Here is a 22,678-nt window from a genome sequence, read left to right on the forward strand (position 1 = left end):
CATTGCCATTGTGAGTTGGGTCAGCAGTAGTGGACTATTTGGGGGCTAGTATGTTGTCCTTCAGGGCAGAGAAAATAGATGTGCTTTTTTCTTCTGTGGAATAAGCAAAAGATGGTGAGAATGTGAATTCTTGGGGCTTTTGGCAGGTAAAAGGTACTTCTCCTGTAGGGGAGGAATGTGATCCACTGGCAGGAAGTAAAACTTTTTTAGAGAATATACTTGGGACAGGGACAATCTCCTATCTCCATTTCTTGCCGACTCCACTGCAGATCATCAGTCATCTGTCCAAGGTATGGCAAAAGAGAAGTGGCAGGAAGTCCATCTTGGAAGGGATTTTCCTTTGTTCTTTTTTCCTTTTTCTTCTCCCTTTAACTACTCCTACTGGAGTAGCTGGACCTGACACATTTGGAGGCATGTTAGACAACTCACAAGTACTAACTAGGCTGTCTAGATTATTCTTTGACTACGAAAAGATCAGCTGTCTTCTAATCAAGCTGGTCTTTGTATTTGGCATAAATCTACACACCAAAATTGACTTGAAGTACAATCCTTTGCATGTCTATGCAGAAGTGACTCCCATTCAATTCAATGGGGTTTACTCCCAGGAAAATGTTGCAGGATTGTAGCCATAGTTATGTAACACACCACTGCCTAAGGTGTATTAGTGGTATCATAACGCACCACTGCCTGTTACCTAAACTAATAGTAGATAAACATATCTTATGTGGAAAGAAAACACTAATCTCCTGTCCTCTTAAGCATAATGTGAAATTTCCTTTCCAAGTGTTGTAGGGAGCAAACTGCACAGAATTTTGTATTCCAGAACAATATAAATGTCGTCTTTATGCCCACTTGTTTGCCTAAACAATATTCTCTTTGAGGGTCAAATACTTCCATTATTATGTTATTAATTATTCTTTTTGTCTTGCCTTTCTTCTCAATTTTTACCAGGTTGGTTACAAAAGCTATACTGGTTTAAATGAATATATTGCATTATTTTTATTCATAAACAGAAAGAAGTGCAGCAAGTTTAGCAGAGCTTAAGGTATATGCATTTCTGAAGCGCACACATACTCAAATGCACAAATCTATCTAGGGAGAAACAAAGATGTATATTTTGTACATCACCTGTAGAAACTGTTCTGAAGACTTAACATTCTGAGCTGCACATTTGAACGTTGGAATGTTTTGCAGCAAATTAACATCCATTAGCAAGCACTGGAAGACAGTGTTAGGAAATTATTAACCACAGCACTTATTTTTTCCTACCACCACCAGTGCTGTAAGAAGAGAAGCGGTTTTCTTTTTACCAACATACAGCTGTTTCCCCAAATGTTGCACTGTCCTAACTTGCCAGGGAACAGAAATCATACACAACTGACTCCCATTGTTCCTTCCTGTAGAGGGATTTCTTAAATTTTAGAGTATTTTTATAATGAGAACGCCACCTGTGCAGGTTTACCATGGAGGACAGAGTCCCTTCCTGTTTTACCTTATTTTGTAATTTCCTAAGCAAGGATCTTAGATTCCTGCAGTCTTTGTCGAACCAGGCCCTCGAATTGTTTCGTTGTTTGGGAGGATTGGAGTTCGTGAGTAGTGGGAAGAGCGACTCTGAGACCTGCTGGAATGTTGAAAAGGGGTCAGAATTAGATAAAATACATTGGTCTCTCAAGGCCAGTAAATCTGATGAATGCAAGTGTTGTTTGATTTTAGATTCCAGATCGCTGTTCCATTTACGCCTACGGAGGGCCAGAATTGGAGGTAGGTCTGCACAGTGATGGTGTTGCGGATCCTCCAAACCAAGGGGAATTAGTGAGATTGCTATAGGAAGATGGTCACTCTCAATTCTATTGAAAGTCCTGAAGCCCTGTGACCTCTCCAAAAGTTTTGGGGAGACCAGGATATAATCAATAACGCTCGCACCTCTAGGCCCAAGAAAAGAAAAGAAACCCCCTGACCTGTCCATATAGGTACCATGCAGATTATACAAATTATGTTTGAAGGCAGTCTCCATTAATGTAACGCCTGCCTTATTCAAGACCTTATCGTCAGAGGACCAGGGAATAAACCAGTCTGCCTCTGGTAGGAACTGAGATTTGGAGCAGTACATATTAATGTCATTTCCTATCCTGGCATTGAAATCACCTGCCAGCAGGATATCCATGCCAGGGAGTTCTAGTTCAGCCTTCTCCAAACATAGCTCTAAATCTTCTTAGATTTGTGACTACTGGGGAGGGGTGCCCATGGGAGGGATATATATATTAAAGCAAAGGAAATCTCCTTCACTCCTAGAAATGAGTAAGATTTGTAAATTGTTACTCTTTACCCGCTGCTGTTGCCGGACCTAGCACTTTAGCTTGGTAGAAACAAAAGTGACTAAACTACCACTAGGTCGGCCTCGGATATTTGGTTTTATTGCAGCGGGTAACAAAGGCTTCGTATCCCTGTAAAGAAGGGATATGGAAATCTAGACACCATATCTCCTGTAAACATATAATCTGAAATTTTGTAAGGAAGTCCAGAAGGTCGACATCACCCTGCTTAGATAACCATCCCGCCACATTCCAAGATAGAATGTGAAAATAGGGTGATGGTGGAAATAGTGGCAGTCAATCTCTTTTCCGATGGTTTGAGGCTCCTGGGTTAGGCTCATCCTCTTTCGGCCCTGCTTGGTGATTCCAGGTTTGGGGTCGCTGGTCCCTAGGTAGGTGTGATAACTTTTAACTGAGGGGCCAATAAGTTGATATGGCCCACCCAGGGGATCTTCGATGGCACTATTGTAAATATCAAAATGTTCAGCTGATTTTTCCAAAGCATGGGCTTTTCCGACCTGTATAGGTTGTAAAGATAGCAGGTCAACAGCTGTATCTTGCGTTGATGCTGCTAGCGGGTCAGAATTTGACAGGTGTACACAACTGACTCATGGGCTAGTTAGTAGGCATAGCAAATTTTAATATGCATAACTGTATCAAACATGCTTCAATACTTTGATCCTGTTAAGAGTTGGGTCAACTTCAAAAGAAAATATTAATCTTACCATGCTGTATTTAGTATTTAAACGTCTTTCATCCAATTAAACACAGTTTTTGCAATAACTCTTCATCTTTGCAGAAGAGGGGAAAAGGCTCTGGAAGGTTGTTTTTCCCTCTAGTAAGCAAGGGCAAGTTGTCCTCAGTGGGATTTGGAGCTGATCAGTACTTGGACTGAAAGGATCAGTGTCTCTTAAGGTTCTTGTTATGTCTCCTCATTCAACTGTGTAAGCTTTGCTTCCAAAAACATTAGTACCAAAGGTGAACTCTATATTTTGTTGAGCTCAGGGTTATTTCTGCTCCAATCATATAGCTGTGCAAGTTGTTGCCTAAGCTGGGTGTGAGCAAGATACATGGACTGGCTTCTGTTTTCCTGGAGAATGCTGCATATTTCTGATAGTCTTTTAAAAACCTGGCAAAGTCTCCTGTTATAGCTTCACAACTTGCTAAAATTGCAAACCCAAAGAAGAAGAGTTTGGATTTGATATCCCGCTTTATCACTACCCTAAGGAGCCTCAAAGCGGCTAACAATCTCCTTTCCCTTCCTCCCCCACAACAGACACCCTGTGAGGTGGGTGGGGCTGAGAGACTTCAAAGAAGTGTGACTAGCCCAAGGTGACCCAGCAGCTGCATGTGGAGGAGCGGAGGTGTGAACCCGGTTCCCCAGATTATGAGTCTACCGCTCTTAACCACTACACCACACTGGCTCCAAAAGGTTGGATCCAGGCGTGCCACTTGACATGAACAGTATGGAACCCAAAGGTTGCAAGTCAGCATGGTTAATGTTATGGACCCATTGGTCTTGGATTGTTGCTCTGAGTGTTCTGTAATGAAAACTTGCTTAGATGGCAACTGCTGAACAGTGTCATGGGCATTATTTCAATATTTTGCTTACTATTCCAAACTTGATTCCTTAGCAGAGGCCTACTTTGCAAAGGAGATTTTGGCTGATACTTATGCAGTGTTTTAGTGGTAGATGCCATCCCAACCATACTGTATTCCTTATCTGAACAAGAAAGAAAAGAGGAAAATTGATCTATTGTGAATTCCTGTGTTTCTTGCATGGTTTTTAATATCATAGTTTTTTTGGAAAATATATGCAGAAATGTTATTTGACAGATCAAACAGCTGGAATCTTGCTACTGTCATGGGAGAGTACAAATTACCTTTTTTCTGTTTACAAAGCACAATCCAATGAGAAAAAGCAATCAAGCTGTAAGCCACATGGATTGCGCAACAGTTTAAATGCACAGCAGTTGCTTTAAAGTTTGAGTGTCAGTTGGCTAAAGCATAAGACTACCTGGGTGTCTGGCCATGCCCATGATCATTGGCGGTTGTTCTTCATAGCACTCTGGGGGCTGCGAGGAAGTTCAGGCAGGAGAAAGAGAGGATTTATGCAACAGTATTAAATTATAGTAATTCAGTTTGATTTGTAATAATTTGGAAAATAATAACAAAATATAAGATAAACATAAGGCTACCTGGAGCCATTTATGCAGCCGCCCTCTCATTTAAAAAGGGTCTTATTGAATGTGAGGCTGTCCATGCGCAGCATTAGCATGCCATGCCATGCCAGCAACCAATGATCAGGGAGGAAGTGCTTTGCATAGGCCTCTTGCACATATGGTTGCTGCATGGAGTACCTGTAGGGATACACTATTTCCATGTGGCATGTTGAAATTGTGGGTTAGAGATTGTAACTTTATGTCTTTGTAAGATCAGACGGGTTGGTGTTTGATTTCTTTTGTGTGTGGGTGAGCTGCTAAGGCAGTAAGTCCCATTGGTTTATAATTTCAGAACGTCTTGTCCAATAACGTTAGTTTTGTTAGTGCACCATTGCTTATTTCTGTTAATAACGCTGAGGCTTTCTTTACAGTTCTGATTCTTGTCTAGTAGTTATGCAGTGATTCTGTATGCCAGGTTGGACAGACTTTTTGCCAAGTAAGCCATAAGTAAAGTCTGAAGCGTGAGTGCCATTTTTGTATACTCCACAGGACGTATACGGCTCCCCCTTACTAGGAGGTGGCTTTTCATCTAATGTACCAAACTAGATAGTGTGCACTTCATCACTAGTGCCATTTGTGGCCTCTTACACAATACACTGCTAAGTCCTAGGGTTTTGCACTTTTGCTGTTACCTGAATTAACAAGAAAAAGCAACTTTTTCACTGCTTCCTTAAATAGAATGCAACTTTACAGTAGACAACAGTTTTTCTTGGATCTTAAGTAGGACAAGGACACCAGACAAACATTTTAGTCAGCATTACTTTTAGGTTACAAAGCTGTTGTAAAGGCATATTTGCTTTTTAGTGTCTTGGCTATTGCTGCTGCACCAAATCTTGTATGCTGTTGAATCTGTATATTCAGTTTTGAAGAATGAAGAGCCTGCAACAGCAGGTTGGTAAAAATGTATATGTAGCTTGGATGGTGAATTTACTTGAACAAATGTAACAAACATGCACAAGTATATTTCAAGAGTTGGTGGTTTTCCTTTTTTATACCTTCTAAAGGGTTATCTTCGCAGGTGTAATGTTTTGCAGTGAATTCAGGTATTTGAGGAAAAGATACATTCAGGGGCTGAAGCAGCTTCCTGTGCCATCTGTACACAGAATGTTTTGTTTGAATAAAAACTTGAGCTACATTATAAACTATTGATATAAAAGTACTTTTGCTAAACTTGTTTTATCATTTTCTAGTGAGCCACTGTTGATGCTATCACTTGGTTTTGTACATTCAGCTTTCTTGGTATGCTGTGTGTAAGTACATTCTGCATTGTAAGAATAAAATTGACTTGCACATTATACAGTATTGTGTTTCTCAGGTATATCCTAATAAACAAATACACTACTTAAAAATAGGAAGAGCCTGGTTAAAGCTGATGAAGACTGCTCATTGTGATAGTTTTAACGTTAATTAAATTGGAGTTCTAGTTGTAGATACACCGAAAAGGACACCAAGCACTCTGGCCAGAAATTTCAATGTTAGGAATAAATCCTACTCGCGAGTTACAGTCAAATAAGGTATGTATTCTGGTATGGCTAGCAGTCTTGAACAGAACAAGTGAATACAAACAAGAAATTAGCTTCAAGTTCGCTAGAATATATGTAGCTTGAAATAAGTGTTGCAACTTAGAATTCACGGTAGTGTGTGTAAATAATAGTACATTACAGTGTAAAGACACAAAAGGTATCAACTAACATTATCCGTAAATATCAGTCCAATTCCAAGAGTGTTCAAAAGGGTCCTTTTATATAGAGCCGGAGTGCCGAGTCGATTCAGTAAAAGAACCCAGGACAGGGCCCTGTTTCGATGTGGATGTCTTTGTCAGCTGGTAATATCAAAAATATCAAATAATAACAAATAATACATAGATTACATCAAAATTCTCAATTGGCATGGCTTACGTTTTATAGTATCACATAGCATTTTATAGCATTTGGTTCCTTACCTAATTTATGATAGTTTGGCTGAAGCTGAGAAATTGAGTCCCAGAGAATGCAAAACTACAGGAACTATAAGGGACAAAATGGAAAAAGTAAGATAAAATAACACTCTTTGGGGATTATGCCTGTGATGTTGGTTTGAGAGCATCATTTAATCAGGCAGGGCAGCTTGCCAAAGAAAGGAATTTGCAATAATTTATTAAATACTCAGTAGCATTCCACATTGTTAAAGGTTAACTGCTGTCAGCTGAATAACCCACAAAGGCAAGAAGATTTATACAGCTGTATCTTTTTAAATTTTGAATATTTATCCCCTCTTAATAATGGCTAGAGCCCACTTACAAAGGAACTTATAAAACAGACCATCGGAATAGCAATTGTCAACAAAACTAACAGTAAATGTCTACCTACGAAGTAGCACCACATGATGAATTTAGATGTAGCATCAGGTAATAATGAGGCTCCCAGCAGTTTACAGAAGGTTGTAAAAAGGACTTCCAGAGCTTTCTAAATCTCTGTTGAGGAAGCACATTATGCCTTACATTAAGGCTATTTCATTCATTTATTTGTCATTTAACTTCTCTGGGTGAAAGTTTAAAATAATTTAAAAGCATAAATGGTGTGCTCCATTATGAAACAGGCTGGAAACTGCCAAATAACTGAGTATAAATCTCTAGAAATGCAGCAACACACCCCTACTTGGCTGATCATCCTGTAAGGCCTGCAGTACGAATTTTTCAACTGAGCAGCTCAACATACTCAGCATTTATTTGTAGCCAGAGCGCGCAAGAGGGCAGTTCTGGCACCTCTCAGGTGGGCGCCATTGTGTGCTGGCATGCCCCTGCCTGCTTCTTGCCTTTACCCACTTCTGAGAAGTGCAAAACAAACATTTCAGGTTAAAATGGAAGCTGGGCAGCATGTGCGAGTCTACACTTTTTAAAGATCTATGCACCTAGCTCAGCCGCAATTGGTCAAGCTATGGGGCAGGGTCAATTTGTATTTCTTCAATCCATCCTGTGTGTAGCAGCTGGAGTGGTCTTTAAGCTTTCCAGCCAGGCCTCTACCGTTGCACACACACACATTTGTGTGAGGGCCCTCCTGAGGTGCCCTAGCCACCCACCTGAATCTGAAAGATTAGGGAGGTGGGAGCGCATGTATTTGACGTGCACCAGAATTGGGAGATGGCTTGCCCGAGACCCTTCTAATTACTGGATCCAGCACGGATTCAACCTTCCTGGTGATGTTATGGCCTTCTAAGTATGGGCCATCAAAGTAACAAAGGGAGGGGCTCTGTGCCAGATAACAAATGGGTAGTTAGAAAGACAAAGACAGGGTTCAAAGTTGAGTGTGTGCAAGCTAGAAGTTAGGCTAAAGGGGCGCTGGCAAAGTTTGCTTCATGCCCCCTCCCGGTTCCACACTTGGCAAAGTGAGCCGACCGAAAGGATAGTGGCGTGCCTGAAGAAGCTGAGGCGGCTGTGGAGATGCCGCTGGTCCCACTGCTGTTGCTGCATCCGCCACTGCCACCCTCTGCTTGGGCTGCTTCTGCGACTATGATGCATTCATTTCCCAAGGGCAATGAGGTCTGCGATGATGATGATGATGATAGCAATTATGTGTTTCCATTAATTTAGCTCAGTGAAGCTTTCTGGGTATGTTGCTAAACTAATAAATGCATGCTGCTTTTTTGACCTTTAAAATGTCACAGAGAAATTCCGGCGCTTTTTAGTTACCTAGATGAGCTTGAAGAAGTTAAGCTTTCCTCTTGTGTAGTCATGCCTTCAAGCTTGTCTGCCTTAGCCATTTTGACAAATGAAGTTTAAAGGTCAAATTGAAAATCTTACCTGCTCAGTCCTGAGTTCTGCAATGTATTGACCACTTGAGATGTGTCGCCAACCATTTTCAATCTTGCCTTGTGCTTTTATAGTGAGATCTTCATTCCAGCAAAAGCCACCTAGAGCTTGTAATGTATTCAAATCAATTTCAATCTTGAGCACAAGCTTGTTTATAACAGTGAACCTGTTGAGCACCTGAGATGTGCAGAAACACTGTATTGTGTTCTCTTAACATAGTTTTTATAAAAATGGTATAAAGGTGCCTAGAGATAATCCTTTCTTGGAGACACAGTAAAGTTTTCTAACATTTCTGAACTAAAATCTGTTAGACTATATACTTAAACTGGAAGAATTCCATAGGCCATGGAAATTTTAAAAAGACCTCTGTGATTCTGCTTGTTAAGCTGTGATCCTGCATATGATCTCTCTTAGCAGACTAATTTCGATTGCTTAATAATTAAGAGTATTATCAAATGTTACTTTTTAAACACAATGGTTTAAATTGCATTCCTGCTTTAGAAACTGTTTTCCATGTCAACATGCCTCATTATGAGAGAGGCACAGGCAACATCCCTGGTAATGCTCTGTGAAAATTCCTGTGGAACCTCTTGTAGGGCGTGATATCCAATGGCAGTAGACCCATTGAAATCAACAGCTTTAATTTAGTTAATCCATTAATTTCACTGCTTCTAAACTAATTAACATTGGGTCTCACCCAGGATATTCAGTTTGGGTAAATGTTCAATAAGTGAGTGAGTTCAATCAATGTTTGTAGAATCTCCAGCCGTTGTAGAATTTTTAAATTCCACTCCCAAATTTCCACCCCATATAGTAACATCGGGATGACTTTGCTGATAAATGCTTTTCTAATTGGTGGAACCAGCTGGCCGCCTTTTGCATAGAAGAATTTCTCCAAGGCTTTGATAGTTCTGCGGGCGGCCAGGATGGTCATATTTAGGTGAGCTGACCAGCTAAGCCCCTGCTGAAAGGTGATACCCAAATATTTGAATGCTGAACAATATTCAATGGGGTGGCCCTCAAAATTCCAGAATGACTTCCGAGTTTTCGTGCCAAAGGTAAGAATTTTGGTTTTGGCGAAATTGATTTTGAGGGAGTTGGTGTCACAGTATGTCATGAGCCCTCTGAGCATGTTGGCCCTGCTTGGTTAATGAAATCAATGGCTTCAATCAATGTTACTCCTAATATAACATTGGGCATCCTGATAAGGAAAAAGGTGTAAGAACCTTGTGGGTCCCTGACTTTCCTTAGAGGGTGACATCAACAAGTGACTGATTAGCAATAACACACACGCCTGTAAGCCAAAAAAGTAGATGTTTTTACTTGAGAGGAGTCTTGATAGTAAAAGTGTACAGTACACTGTTTAGAATTGCAATTTACACTTAAATAGATAATTTTACAATATTGTATATATTTACAAACTGAAACAAAAATATTAACATGGTCCATCGTTTCTGTAATTGGAACACAGATGTGCTCTGAAATTCCTCTTCCCATCATAGCGACACTGTTACAATATTCTGTACTTTAACAAATGCCTATCACATACTGTCTTTTGAAATAAAAGCATTTGTTGCTTTGCAAATTTTCATTCCTCCCTCTCCCCACTTTTTTTTGTTTTGAGGCCTGGTATAACTGGCAGTTCAGCAGAGATTTCCACTTAGGTCTCAGTATAATAAATTGGAGAGTGCATTGTGTGAATTTCATGTAACAGGAGTATTGAACAGTCTCTATTGTCACATTTTCTTGATGGACATTAATTTCATACAGTTAACACATGTCCCACCCACATGGAAACTGGCTAAAGAAATAACTATGAAAAAATGGACCAGTATATCAGGTTAAATAAAATGTATGCCCCTGGAAATATTATTCTGGAATACTTGTCAATGGCATGTGTATCAATCCTCATGCTGCTGTATCTCTGGTTTTTCCTCCTGCTTGAATTCCTTTCTGAGCCAAGTGCCAGCTGAACCATCATTCGGTCTTGTTTATCTCCATTTTCAGACACATACTGTCCCAGTTCATTTACCTCCCCGTCACTATAGCTGCTATCCATACCCATCAGTTGCCTTGACTGAGGTAGTGTACAAGTGCAAGGAAGCTGTAGAGGAAAGAAGGAATAATCTTAATGCCTGGCTATATAGGGTAGAAGGTCTGAAGAAGGGGCAAAACCGGCAGTTGACATATTGGAGTGCAGCAATAATGCAGCCTTAAGCTGTCACAAATCCATGGGCGAGGACTCGACTCATCTGACCACAGTTTCTCTTATCTGGCTATGATTTTCTGCATGATTAGTAGCCAGGATAGCTGATATAAAAGTAAATTTGTGAAAATACACCATACTAGATTTTGAGTTGGCTCTTCCAAATGGTGAGCAGATGTATGCTCACAGAATGGGACCCTCTATTATTATTATTATTATTATTATTATTATTATTATTTGAATTTATATACCACCCTATACTCTAATGCAGCCGAGAAAAAGGTGGAAATTGGAGGCACCTCCACACTTTTGCAAGTGCTTTTCTATTAATAGAGGGCACCATGGAACCAAGCCACATTCAAGCTCATTATGTCCAATATGAGATAGTGTCCTTGTATTGCATGAGCATTAAAATTCATGTTAAGAAACTGATGGTTTTTCCAGACTATCCTTCCTATAGTGAGTGCAGTGTTCATCACTGTGCCAAGACAGCTGTGAAAAATGTGATTTCCATGCTAGGAAATGAATTGAAAACTAGTGGGAGCCCACCAAATTGAATGAGTTGAAAAGAAGATTAGACAAATTCTATAAACGGCTACCAGCCACGATGGCTATGTTCCACTTCCACTGTCAGAGGCAACGTGCCTCTGAATGCCAGTTGCTGGTAATCACTAGTGGGGAGAGTGCTGTTGCAGTCAGGTCCTGTTTTGGGGCTTTCCATAGGCATCTCGTTGGCCAATGTGATAACAGGATGCTGGCTATTAACCTAATCTAGCAGGCTGCTTTTAACATGGAAGCGTTCAGAGGTGGCAGAGTGAGCTGCACCATTTCTACCTTTTTTAAAAAAGTAAGTAGTATTCAGGCATCTCATTATGTTGCATGTGTAGATCCAACCAGTGTAAAAAAACAAAAACTGGTTTGAACATACCCTTGGGTAGAACACAGTTTTACTGATAGACCCCCCAGTGTGTGTGTGTGTTTGATTCATCTTTAGAATCTACACAGCCAGTGTACCAGGGGGTACTCAAGGGTACACAGTACCAACACCTCTTTTTTTGTTGTTAAAACATGTGGCACTTACTGTAATAACTTCATGCTGAGTACCAGCACCTATTTTTCTAGAAAAAAAAACACCGTACACAGCCATCTTATCTGCACGGCACCAAATGACGTTAGATGTACCTTGTCTCGCAGCTTCCGTTCCTTTCGCTCTTGCACTGTAGTCAAGTAGTTTACTGCTGCGTACTCTAACACCGAAAGGAAGACGAACACAAAACTGACCCAGAGGTAAATGTCCACAGCTTTGATGTAGGAAACCCGAGGCATGGAGGCATTGACGCCCGTGATGATGGTAGACATGGTCAGCACTGTCGTGATCCCTGGAGACATACAATAATCCGTTTGGAGATGTCACTTTGGTGACAAGTTGGCTTTGTTTACCCTAAACAGAGGGCCAAGTGTTTCACTAAGAAATGAAATGCTAGCTTGAGGTGGGCTGCTCTACCTTCTTTGAATTGTGTGCTGGCATCTTCCATCCTGTCACCTTTCTCTGGTTGCGGCCTGGTGCAGATTGTGTGCTGAATTGCATGAGCTGATGCATGGGTGACCTGTGGGCTAATGTTACAGCCCTTGGACACAGATTTAGACCAAGACTGCAGTCCTAAACATATTTACTAGGGTGTAAGCTGCACTGAAAAAGCTGAGGTTTACTTCTGGGTAGGATTGCAGTGCAGACCAGGAATCCAAAGCACAATTGCCTAGAGGCCTCATTTAACTTAGACTCAGTTCTCTGCAGATTGTGCTGTAAATTATTCAGTCTCTTTTAAGGAAGGATGGATAAATCTGACTGTTTCCAGTTTGTTTCACACATTTTAAATCTAAGCTATGATTACATTCCGTGCCACTTCGGCATTCCATTTGAAAAGTATAAATAATTATCCAAAGGACAGGACATTCCTACATATTTAAGTTACGGATCGAAATAGTGGTGATGCACACCTAGAAGGTAAATAGGCAGATGACCACAAAATGTGACAATCTGAAGTCGTAGTGCATAATTATCCCTTAGCCAGGCGCCACAACCCTGTATTCGTTACCAATCAATTAATATTGGTCATAACCAAATAGCTGTGCATATGCAGTTTAATCACTGCTGAAAGTGTGAGCGCAGTGACCACTTTATATCCTACCACTGTGAATGAAGACTTTTCTCATCATTTACACCAGCAAAAATTTTTTCCTTGCTTGGGCTTTGACAGAATCCTGCTTTGCACTGGCCCTGTGCCATTGGCTAAAGACTTGTGAGAGAAAGAGCAAAAGGTCCAGGAGCTGATACCATCTCCTTTGGAGTCTATGATGTCACATGCAATGCTGCAAATATACACTAGTAAAACTCTCTCAAGATACACACCATAAACCCCTGCCTATTTCCTAACTGGCATGAATTCATTGGACTCTGTGTAGGCTAGAAAAGAGTACAACGGTAACATCAGAAGCAATGAATTGGGAAGGGAAGAGGGAACTAGGAGAACCAAATACAAATTTAATAAATAATAATAATCCAGAGAAGATAATCACAGCTATGCCTACTGATGGAGCCACTGAAATGTTAAAATACAATTTTCCACTCGATGCTTCATACTGTACTCTGCAAGATGTATTACTGATATTATTTCTCTATCTTATGTTGCTTTCTGAGCATTTAGCTCAGAAAAGTGACTAATAAATAAGCAACACTTAGCCTATTTCTACAGTGCCATCCAGGCCTCCACCTGCTAGGCCTCCACTATTTCTACAGTGCATCCAGGCCTCCACCTGCCACAGACCCCCATGGCCAGCTAAGACTCCCCCAACAAAAAGGAGAAGGGAGTGAGAAACAGTCTCGGACACTGCAACGTCACCAGCTGTTCAGACAGACCCTCCTGGATTGGCATTGCTATTAAAAGAGCAGGTCAGACACAGCGAGGTTTGGTTCATTTACCTAAGGGAACTCTTGCAGGCACAGCTCTGCGGTCTATCCAAAAGGACACCCAGGACAGCATGACCATCAGAGTGGCAGGGAAATAGGTCTGGAGTAAGAAGAAGAAGATATGCCGGCGTAAAGTGAAGTTGATGTAGAGGCGGTTGTACCAGCCTGCAGGAGACGGAGAAGGTAGAAGTCAATCACAAAAGCCCACATCCACACCGTATATTTAAAGTGATCTCGTACCACTTTAACAGTCATTGCATTCTCCCAAAAAATCCTGGGAACTAGTTTATGAAGGGTGCTGACCTCATATAACTACAACTATCCAAACATTTTGCACACTTTAGATGTACATACCCCTGAATAATAGAGACTTCAAAACAGCAGTTCCCAAAGATGACTACCATGTTGTTTGCATGGTGGTGGAAATCATCACTTAGTAGCAATAGTACTTTGAAGCTTTTACTGCACGGCAACTCCTTTCTAAATAGCCTTTTCTAAAACCAGTTGCTACAGGATGAGATTATCACCTTGCTAATAAAAAGCTCTCTGAACAAACCCAGTACCAAATATATTGGTTACAGCATTGTGCACAAACCCAAATTTGGGGTTCAGGAGCACAATCCGGCATCAGCTGCCAAGCCTTTGTAGGGAAGACAACGTGTGACATGATGCCACAGCAGCCTCTCTGGCAAGTCCAAAGACAGTTTCTCCAAGTAGAGATCAAACCTATTTCTATAAAAATCAACAATAATTGAGCCTTATCCAGGATTTATTGTCAAAATTCACTCGCCTGTGCTACTATAAAAGGCAAGTTTGGTGGTAGTGTGAAACTCTTGTATGAGGAACTGGGATAGCGATATCCTCTCATCTGTTTTCAGGGAGTCATTGCCATTCTTCCAGTACAGCATGAGATCATCTTCAGTGTAAGCGTCTAGAGAGGGAGGAAATATTAACTCATTTACTGTAATGAAGCCAGTTGGCACTGTGGCTTAAGTTGTGTACCGAACGCTATCTTACTGTCAACAGATATACACCATATATTCCAGTGACAGGGTTTTATTTTCTGTTTAATATGAGCTCTTGCTTACTTTTAGTCTCATTTAAGTGAATAGCTGCTGTTGACATATATGAGAATAAGGAAAGGACCTGAGAGCAGAGTCTTTAATGTCAATGTTGGGCGGTGGAGGACATGTATTGCCTCTGCCTCTCCGCAATTCACAGTTTCACCTCTGTAAATATCCATTTCTTTTTTAAGCAAGTGGAAGCAAAAGGTGGCCAGCTGTTACTTTACAAATTTTTACATTAATAATTTTACTTACTACTTTTTTGCATGGTGCTTTACGATCCCAGTAATTAGCCACAACAAGAGATGATAAAACAAGGGACAGTGTACTATCTTTAGATTGTTTGCTGGAGTATAAGCTGTAGGCTTTTCCGCAACATTTAAAAAAACACATAATTATTCTTTTAGGCTCCTCATCACACAGTCCAGTCACAGACCTGCAAGGCCCATGACTAGCGGGGCCAGTAGAGGAGGGAGTTTGTATTCTATCTCCCTTTGCAAGACGCCTTTACTAAAATTAAAGTAGCCACAGAGAAGAAGCAGGGTGTTTGTTCCTATGTCTTTGTGAGCAAAAAAAGAATTGTGGGACAATTCATTGTGAGCTGTGCTCACTCTTCTTAGGGCAGCAATACCAATTATGTGCACACAGCACTCATGCTGAGATTGCATAATTTCTCCAGCACACAGCTATGGAAAGCACAGGAACACCCTCCCAGAATAAAAGCACACAACCCCTATTTTGAAACAAAATGTGAGGCATCAGCATTGGGCCTTCTGCAGAGATCCTGTTTACTTACAGCTTTCAATTTCCAGTGAACACGTTTGTGTGTCAAGGGGAAAGCGACTAAAATCCATGTTACACATAGCTGTTACAGTAACCCTAGGAAACAGAATAAGCATATTTAAAATGTCTTCCTTTTACATGGTTAAAAAGCGACATATTTTAAAAAGCAAACACGAAGCAGGAATAACGCATGTTAGATGCATGCCTAGTTCGTAACGCTTTTACAGTACATATTTCAAGGCAGTACAATTCTTTGCATATGGAGAAGTACCATAATTCTGTTGCATTCAACTAGGCTAACTCCCTAAGGCTGTAACCCATTTGCACACATACCTAGGAGCAGGGGCGCCGGCTCCTGGGGGCCAAGGCACTATGGGGACCCCATCTTTTTTTGAGAGGGTGGGGCCTCCCTCAATATTCAGAGGGCCCTATGTGCGATGTCAGGACATTGTACGATGTGTGTGACATCAAGACGTTGCATCGGGCCCCCTCAATTATCTGGAGAAGCTGGCACTTCTGCCTAGTTGTCCCAAGGATTCAATGGAAGTACGTCTCATTCAACATGCACAGGGTAGGCTGTGTGACTGCGCTGATGAGGAAATAAATCACTCATGGGGTCTTACTTCTGAATTAACAGGCTTGGCATGCACTGAAAAGAAGTGAGCTGGATTTGTGTTGGGAGGTAACCCTGCTGACTTAGGAGCAAAAAAGGGTGATCTTACACAAACCAAACTTGGCCCACGTGAATCTCCAAAGCAGGACAACACCCAGACAACACTGTCAGGAGACCTTTGCCACCCTTGACTTTTGTTACAAGCTGTGAAATTGACTGATAACAAATATTATGCTTACTTATCTTCTCTAGTGAATCTAACCCCTGACAGCCCAGCGTAAGGTCCACTTCTGAGCTCTGGAGCACCCTTGCCCTGCTTCTCCTCCTTGCTGTTGCTGTTGCTATTGCTATTGCTAAGTCTGCAAGCAGTGACAAACGCAAAAGAGAAGGAACAGCAGCATCTCATTCTGGGCAGTGGTAAAGAGTGGGCCCAGAGGAACATGCAAGGGAATGGGCAGTGATGGCCATGGCAAAGGAGAGGGTCCACTGAGAGCATTGTTCAAATCTGAAGCTGACAATGGCTCCGTCCACCAGATGACTCTCCATGTACACTAAGTCATCTGTTATTCTGAACTTGGATAATGTTAGTGGCACAAACTTGTGATACCTTTTGATCTGGGTTACACCCACCGAGAATTCATGCACACAGCCGTACAAGAGATGAAGTCAGCATGCTTCCAGAAGTTCAGCCAAGCATTTTTGTGGATTTCACTTTACCTCAAGCTGTAAAGCACCTTCCCATCTGGCTGGACCCGGAGCATGACGTTATCTGTGGTGGTGTCGTGGATAAAGGATCGTTTGGAATGCACAAAGAACATATCCGGTACCCAGATCTTTTTCACTAGTCTGCCATCAAAGGTCATGCTTTGGTTGTTGGTACTTGGAAATGATAGCCTTTCATCTTTCCAGTAATGTCTAAGGTAAAGTGTCATGGTGAAGTCCTAGTATAAGGCAGAAATTGAGACAGGGGAAAATTAATTCACATTACTATTTTTTAATCCATAAATATTTCTTAGTCCAATATAATAAAGGAAATAAATTTTACACTGCAATTGTAAGATTCAGGTAGAATGGCAAACACATCCTACAAGTGTTCGGCTGCCCCAGTTCCATAGTTAAAGTGCTGTATTAAATACCTTTTTGCCATTGGAATATTGGACTGGATTTGAAACTAATGTGCAAATCCATGTCTTAGGTCACACCCAAACCATACATTTAAAGCATTCTTAAACCAATCTAATAGTCATGGTGCTCCCTCCCCCAAGAATCCTGGGAACTACAGTTTGTTAAGAGTGCTGGGAATTGTAGGTCTGTTACCCGGATTCTTTGGAGGAAACAATGTGGTTAAAATGTGTGGTGCGCATGCAGCCTAAGTGTTTCCCACTCAGTAATCTGTTTTCCCACTCCTGGCGTCATGTCTGTTTTTCAGAGTAGCCTATTCCATAAAACCTCTTGTTCAGAAAGAACAACCATCCAAACATGGGCATGACACTTACCATGTCAACCTCTGAAATACTGTCCAAGCTTTCAACTTGTACATCTACTCCGACTGGAATGGCAGGGCCTATAAGAAACACAGCATGCAACGCATCAGAAATGTTTATATGTTTTTAAAAGAGCACATATGAAGAAGTAGTTTGCAGTAGGGCTCTCACAAAGAAGGCAAGCATGCAAAATGGGTTGCTGGCTGCCTGTCTAAGGACACAGGCAGTTACCGCACAGCAGTAGGTTATTTGTCATTAGCTGCCAATAAGTAACTTAGGGCTGAGGTGAACCTTCTAACAATGAAACATTAACATTAAAGAGAAGCACACAGTTGCTAGGTGAGATCACAGGCCATTTGCACCTCTGGGCTGGTTCCCAGGTAAACTAGATGCCTTCACAGACTGGACGCCTTCAGATGTTTTCGACTACACTGCAATGCTGGCTGGGGCTGATGGGATATGTAGTCAAAAACATTGGAAGAGTACCAGATTGGCAAGGCAAAGGTAAAGGGACCCCTGACCAGTCCAGTTGTGACCAACATTGAGGTTGCGGTGCTCATCTCACATTTTTGGCCGAGGGAGCTGGCGTACAGCTTCCAGGTCATGTGGCCAGCATGACAAAGCCACTTCTGGCGAACCAGAGCAGCACACGGAAATGCTGTTTACCTTCCCACTGTAGTGGTACCTATTTATCTACTTGCACTTTGACGTGCTTTCGAACTGTTAGGTTGGCAGAAGCTGGGACCGTCACGGGGATTCGAACCGCCAACCTTCTGATCGGCAAACCCTAGGCTCTGTGGTTTAACCCACAGTGCCACCTGCGTCCCAGGTTGGCAAAGGCTGGTTTAATATGGAGCAAGTACTATGCATTGTGTTTTTCCTTAACTAATTACAGAGGTGGGGGAGCCTGATTCTCGCAGTGAAAGCAACACACAGGAGGCTTATTGTTTACTCCTCCAGCAAGAGAGGATGAAGATTGAATGTGCCACCCCTACTCACAAAGTAAGAAGCACTGGGGGTCCCCATGGGCAGACTCATATCTAAAGAGCCAGGACATCAAAAATGATAACATTGATATATACGCAAAACACTTATGGCCGATTCACACGTGCAGGTTCATTACTTACCGTAGCTCTCAATTAGGAACATAGGAAGCTGCCTTATACCAAGTCAGACTGATGGTCCATCTATCTCAGTACAGTATTGTCTACATCAGTGTTTCCCAACCAGTGTGCCTCCAGATGTTTTGGGACTACAACTCCCATCATCCCTAGCTAGCAAGACCAGTGGTCAGGAATGATGGGAGTTGTAGTCCCAAAACATCTGGAGCACACTGGTTGGGAAACACTGTTCTACATAGCTGTGGCTCTCCAGGATGTTAGACAAAAAATCTCTCCCAGCTCTACCTGGAGATGGCCGAGATTGCACATGGAACCTTCTGCATCCTAAGCAGATGCTCTAGCATTGAGCTACAGCCCTTCCCCAAGTGCCATAACCACCTGTCTGCCTCCATCAATAAGTTCCATGTTCAAGGAGAAGCAAGGAGAATACGAAAACATGGTTTGAGACATTTGACACTTTGTACAGTCAGACCATCATGATGTTGCAGACACACTTGTTTGAACTCAGCCAAATAGGTGTACCACTTTCCACTTTTTATACTTAGGAGATAAATATTATAATTTCAATTTCAGCAAAGATTATCTTAGTAAAATGCATACACAAATCCTCCTACATGAGTTAATAATGCAATTACAGAGCATGAGATTTGCTAAAAGCATAAAGGTTGTTCATGAACAGTGCTGGACAAAAAACAATAACCAAAAAAACCCAACCTTTTACAACTAATTGAACTTGTATTGTGCATATTGAGCTTAGTAACACGCTTCCCTCATCAAGGGGTAAAATAGTAGTTTGGATTTGAATGACCATCTGTCAGCCAGGAAAGGGTAGATAAATTACAACATTCTTTAATCTGGTGGGGCATAAGAAAGCATGTTTTCCTAATCCTAAAAGCTTGGATTTTGTATAGCACGCAACCACAATGCAAGAAGTAAAACATTAACCTGGAACAATCTAAAATATTCTTTCTGTAGTGAAAAGGTCAGGTCAGCAAAATGGTGCATTAGTTGATTACATATTATATTAGGGCTGGGGAACCATTTTCAATTTGATGGTTTTATTCCCTTCTGGGCAACATTCAAGGGGCCACATGGTGGTGGTGAGCAGAGCTGGAGACAAAAGTGGGGGGAGCAAGAAATGTAAATTTTACTCTTGTACAGTAGGCTAGTTTCTGCAAACACCCACATGCCCCTCTGAATTCTTCATCCAGGCAGCCAAGAGGCATTTTTAGTCTTCAAAGGCACATTCCAGCCAGGCAAAAACACTCAAGAAGGGTATGAAGCAGGGATGGTGATAAGTAGGCCCTGAGGAGGGAGTGGGGCCTCAGGCAACTCCCAAAGGCCAGATAGGTAAGCCTTACAGGCTGCATTTGGCCCCAAGGCCTGAGGTTCCTCACTTCTAAAATAAATGAATGTGCATGTTGTACACACACAGTTGCTGTGAAATAAAGTATTGGGATTTCACTGCCATCTGCAGAGAAATATGACCCAACCAGGCAGCAAGGTTCAGCTTAATGCCATGAATTTTATTACTAACAGAAGGCATGTCCATTTTTAGGACAGGCATGCCTAATTTTTTGTATTCTCAGGATTCTGTTTTTGTATACTCAGTATAGTCTGCTCTATTCCTCAAACACTCCTCCAGTCAAAGTGTATTTTGCCAGTCACGTTTCTGGACTTCATTTCAAATAAATGCTTATCCTGCAACTTCCTGGTGTTCCTATAACAAATGTTATTGTGGGGTAGGGGGCTGTCCTGTTTCTGCTGCGCTGTGGCTCTTTCAGACAGCAATAATAAAATAGCATTGGGGAAAGAACACACAAAGAAAGTAGATGTAATCCAACATGTGCCACAGAACATCCACAATAAAAATACCAGTCTGGAGGGGTCCTAAGACTTATAATTTAAGTTTATGAGGGAATTGTACTTATCTGTACATAACATTGTACTTAAAAAATATTCTCCGGCAATTCAGATAGGCCAATAAGCTTGCAAGAGATACGCTGCAGAAACAAAAGCTCCTTGTTCCTAAGCTTTTCAAAAAGGCAGCTGCCCATCAGTTAAGAGAGACGAACTAGCCAGCAATGCCAAATAAACGTCACATTTAAACCACCATCCATAATAACCCTCAAGCAAAGGGCAGTTCTTATGTTCTTATATGAGGACTATGACAGAGCCAAACTGAAGGCACTTTAGCACAACAGGAACGTTTATTGAGCTAAATAGGGTCACAGACATATTTGTGGCTTAATTTCAGTCAGGCGTCTGAACCCGTTTTAAAAACCAGAACTGAGCTCTTCAATACTGAAATAAGAAAAAGCGCCACAGAACATACTCTTCCCTATTGCCCTCAAAATACCCTTTTCCTCCCACATCTGGGATTAGCAGGGGAGGGCACTGATTCGTTCTCTTAAATAAAATATTACTTGAGTTTTATCAAAATACAATCACTTCACTCAAGCAAACAAGCCACATCAGCTGCTTGTCACACACACACACACACACACACACACCCCAGCCTCTGTGGCCATCTGGTTTCATCCTTAACACAAGGGGGAGGAGCCTGTGGTACTCCAGGTGCTATTGGACTCCAATTCCCATCATCCCCAACTAGTATGGTCAATGAAGCAGGGAGTGATGGGAACTGTAACCTGACAACATATGGACAGCCACAGGTTCTCCACCCCTGCTTTAACAGCTTAATGGCAGGCAGGAATTCAACGTGCACAGCTCTTCTCAGTGTCAGGGTGCAGCAAGAGAGGAAGCTGCACTTAAAATATTTCTGCCTGTCCTGGTGTTAACTAAATGCACAGTGACTCTGTGAGGGTAGTCAGGGCCGGCCTGCTCATGAGGTTGGCTGAGGCAGCACCTCAGGTGGCAGAATGCCAAGAGGTGGCCTGCCCATCATGCTTTCTTCCCCGCTGGCAGAGAAGAAGCAGGGGCACTGGCTTCCGAAGAGATCTCACAAGATCTGTGCGCTCCGTGTGATCTTGCCAGAACCCACCATCATTGCCGCTGCCACATGGACGCTGCCACATGACCCAGGTAAGGGAGGCTTTGGTGATGCGGAATGACACCTTCCTGTTTTGCCTCAGGTGGCAAAGTAGGCCGTGCCACTCCTGAGGGGAGTGCATGAAAGCTAAACTTCAGGGTGAAAGCAAGGGAATACCTTTACCTGTAGATATTGGCTATTCCTATAGCCTTCTTTTAATTAAAAAAAATCACTAAGAGGTGTTTTTAAGAAAACACAGAGAGGAAAAGAGAACATCAACAGAAGTTTACATGTCATACCTCCAAAACCTGGCCTCATGCTGAAGTCATGGTCATCTATTCTCAGAAGTTGCTCTGACTTTGTAAGTGGTGATTTGGTGATATCAGGACTTCGTTTCAATATTGGACTATTTGGAGAGAGAGAGGAAAGCACAATTACACAACTGTACTACTGCACTATTCCTTAATGTGGGTTCTCCAGGGGGCTCACAGAACACCAGTCTGGTGTGTGGAGACACAAATCAAGTACCGGTAATTGTATTAGTTAAATGCCTAAAAAATAGTCCAGCCCCAATATTTCCTAGAGTTGTGGATAACCTCACCAAATTCATTGGCAGTTCAATCCTTTGCCTGTTTTCTCATAAGTAAGTTCCCCGGTGTTCAATGGAACCTCCTCTCAAAAAAGAGCATATAAGATTACAGACTGAAAGGCATGAGGAGATGAAATGACATTTGACATGTCACTTCATCTCCTTCAGCTCTGCTCAAGTAACTGGACCCACCAACAATCATGGACCAGTGGGGGAGCTATGCAAAACCTTTGAAAAATAACTCCATATGATCTGGTGTATTTTTAGACAGCTAGCTGTGACAGGAGTGCTAAAGCACGTTTCAGATTCTTCAGTCCCTAGTGAACAAACACAACATTGTGTAACGTATAGCACACTATCTAATGTATCTTTATTGTAATTGCTAAGTAAATAGGAAACAGGGGCAGGGCCAGGAAGCACTGAGAAGTCAATTGTAAGCAAGTCTAAGATAGTTTTGTGACAGGCATTAAAGAAACAATGCTGAAAAGCCGACTGGCTGCAGCCCAAAAGCAAAGTGGCAAGTTGGGAACCCAGCCA

The 22,678-nt window shown here is 41.8% G+C and overlaps 1 protein-coding gene across 1 annotated transcript in view; it reads right to left on the reverse strand.

Annotated features, from left to right (window-relative positions):
* Positions 1-9,617: 9,617 nt before the first annotated feature.
* Positions 9,618-22,678, reverse strand: part of GABRR1 (gamma-aminobutyric acid type A receptor subunit rho1) — a 31,225-nt gene continuing 18,164 nt past the window's right edge. Inside the window, exons 3-10 of the mRNA XM_035109407.2 lie at positions 21,852-21,958; positions 17,452-17,519; positions 16,673-16,896; positions 15,356-15,438; positions 14,286-14,426; positions 13,508-13,660; positions 11,710-11,906; positions 9,618-10,425 (exon numbers count right to left, since the gene is read on the reverse strand). Of these exons, the coding sequence (XP_034965298.1) occupies positions 10,135-10,425; positions 11,710-11,906; positions 13,508-13,660; positions 14,286-14,426; positions 15,356-15,438; positions 16,673-16,896; positions 17,452-17,519; positions 21,852-21,958 (1,264 nt within the window). The 3' untranslated portion in view covers positions 9,618-10,134. The remainder of the gene's footprint in view (positions 10,426-11,709; positions 11,907-13,507; positions 13,661-14,285; positions 14,427-15,355; positions 15,439-16,672; positions 16,897-17,451; positions 17,520-21,851; positions 21,959-22,678) is intronic.

Source organism: Zootoca vivipara, chromosome 3, assembly GCF_965207765.1.
Source record: "Zootoca vivipara chromosome 3, rZooViv2.hap1.1, whole genome shotgun sequence".
NCBI classification, from domain to species: domain Eukaryota; kingdom Metazoa; phylum Chordata; class Lepidosauria; order Squamata; family Lacertidae; genus Zootoca; species Zootoca vivipara.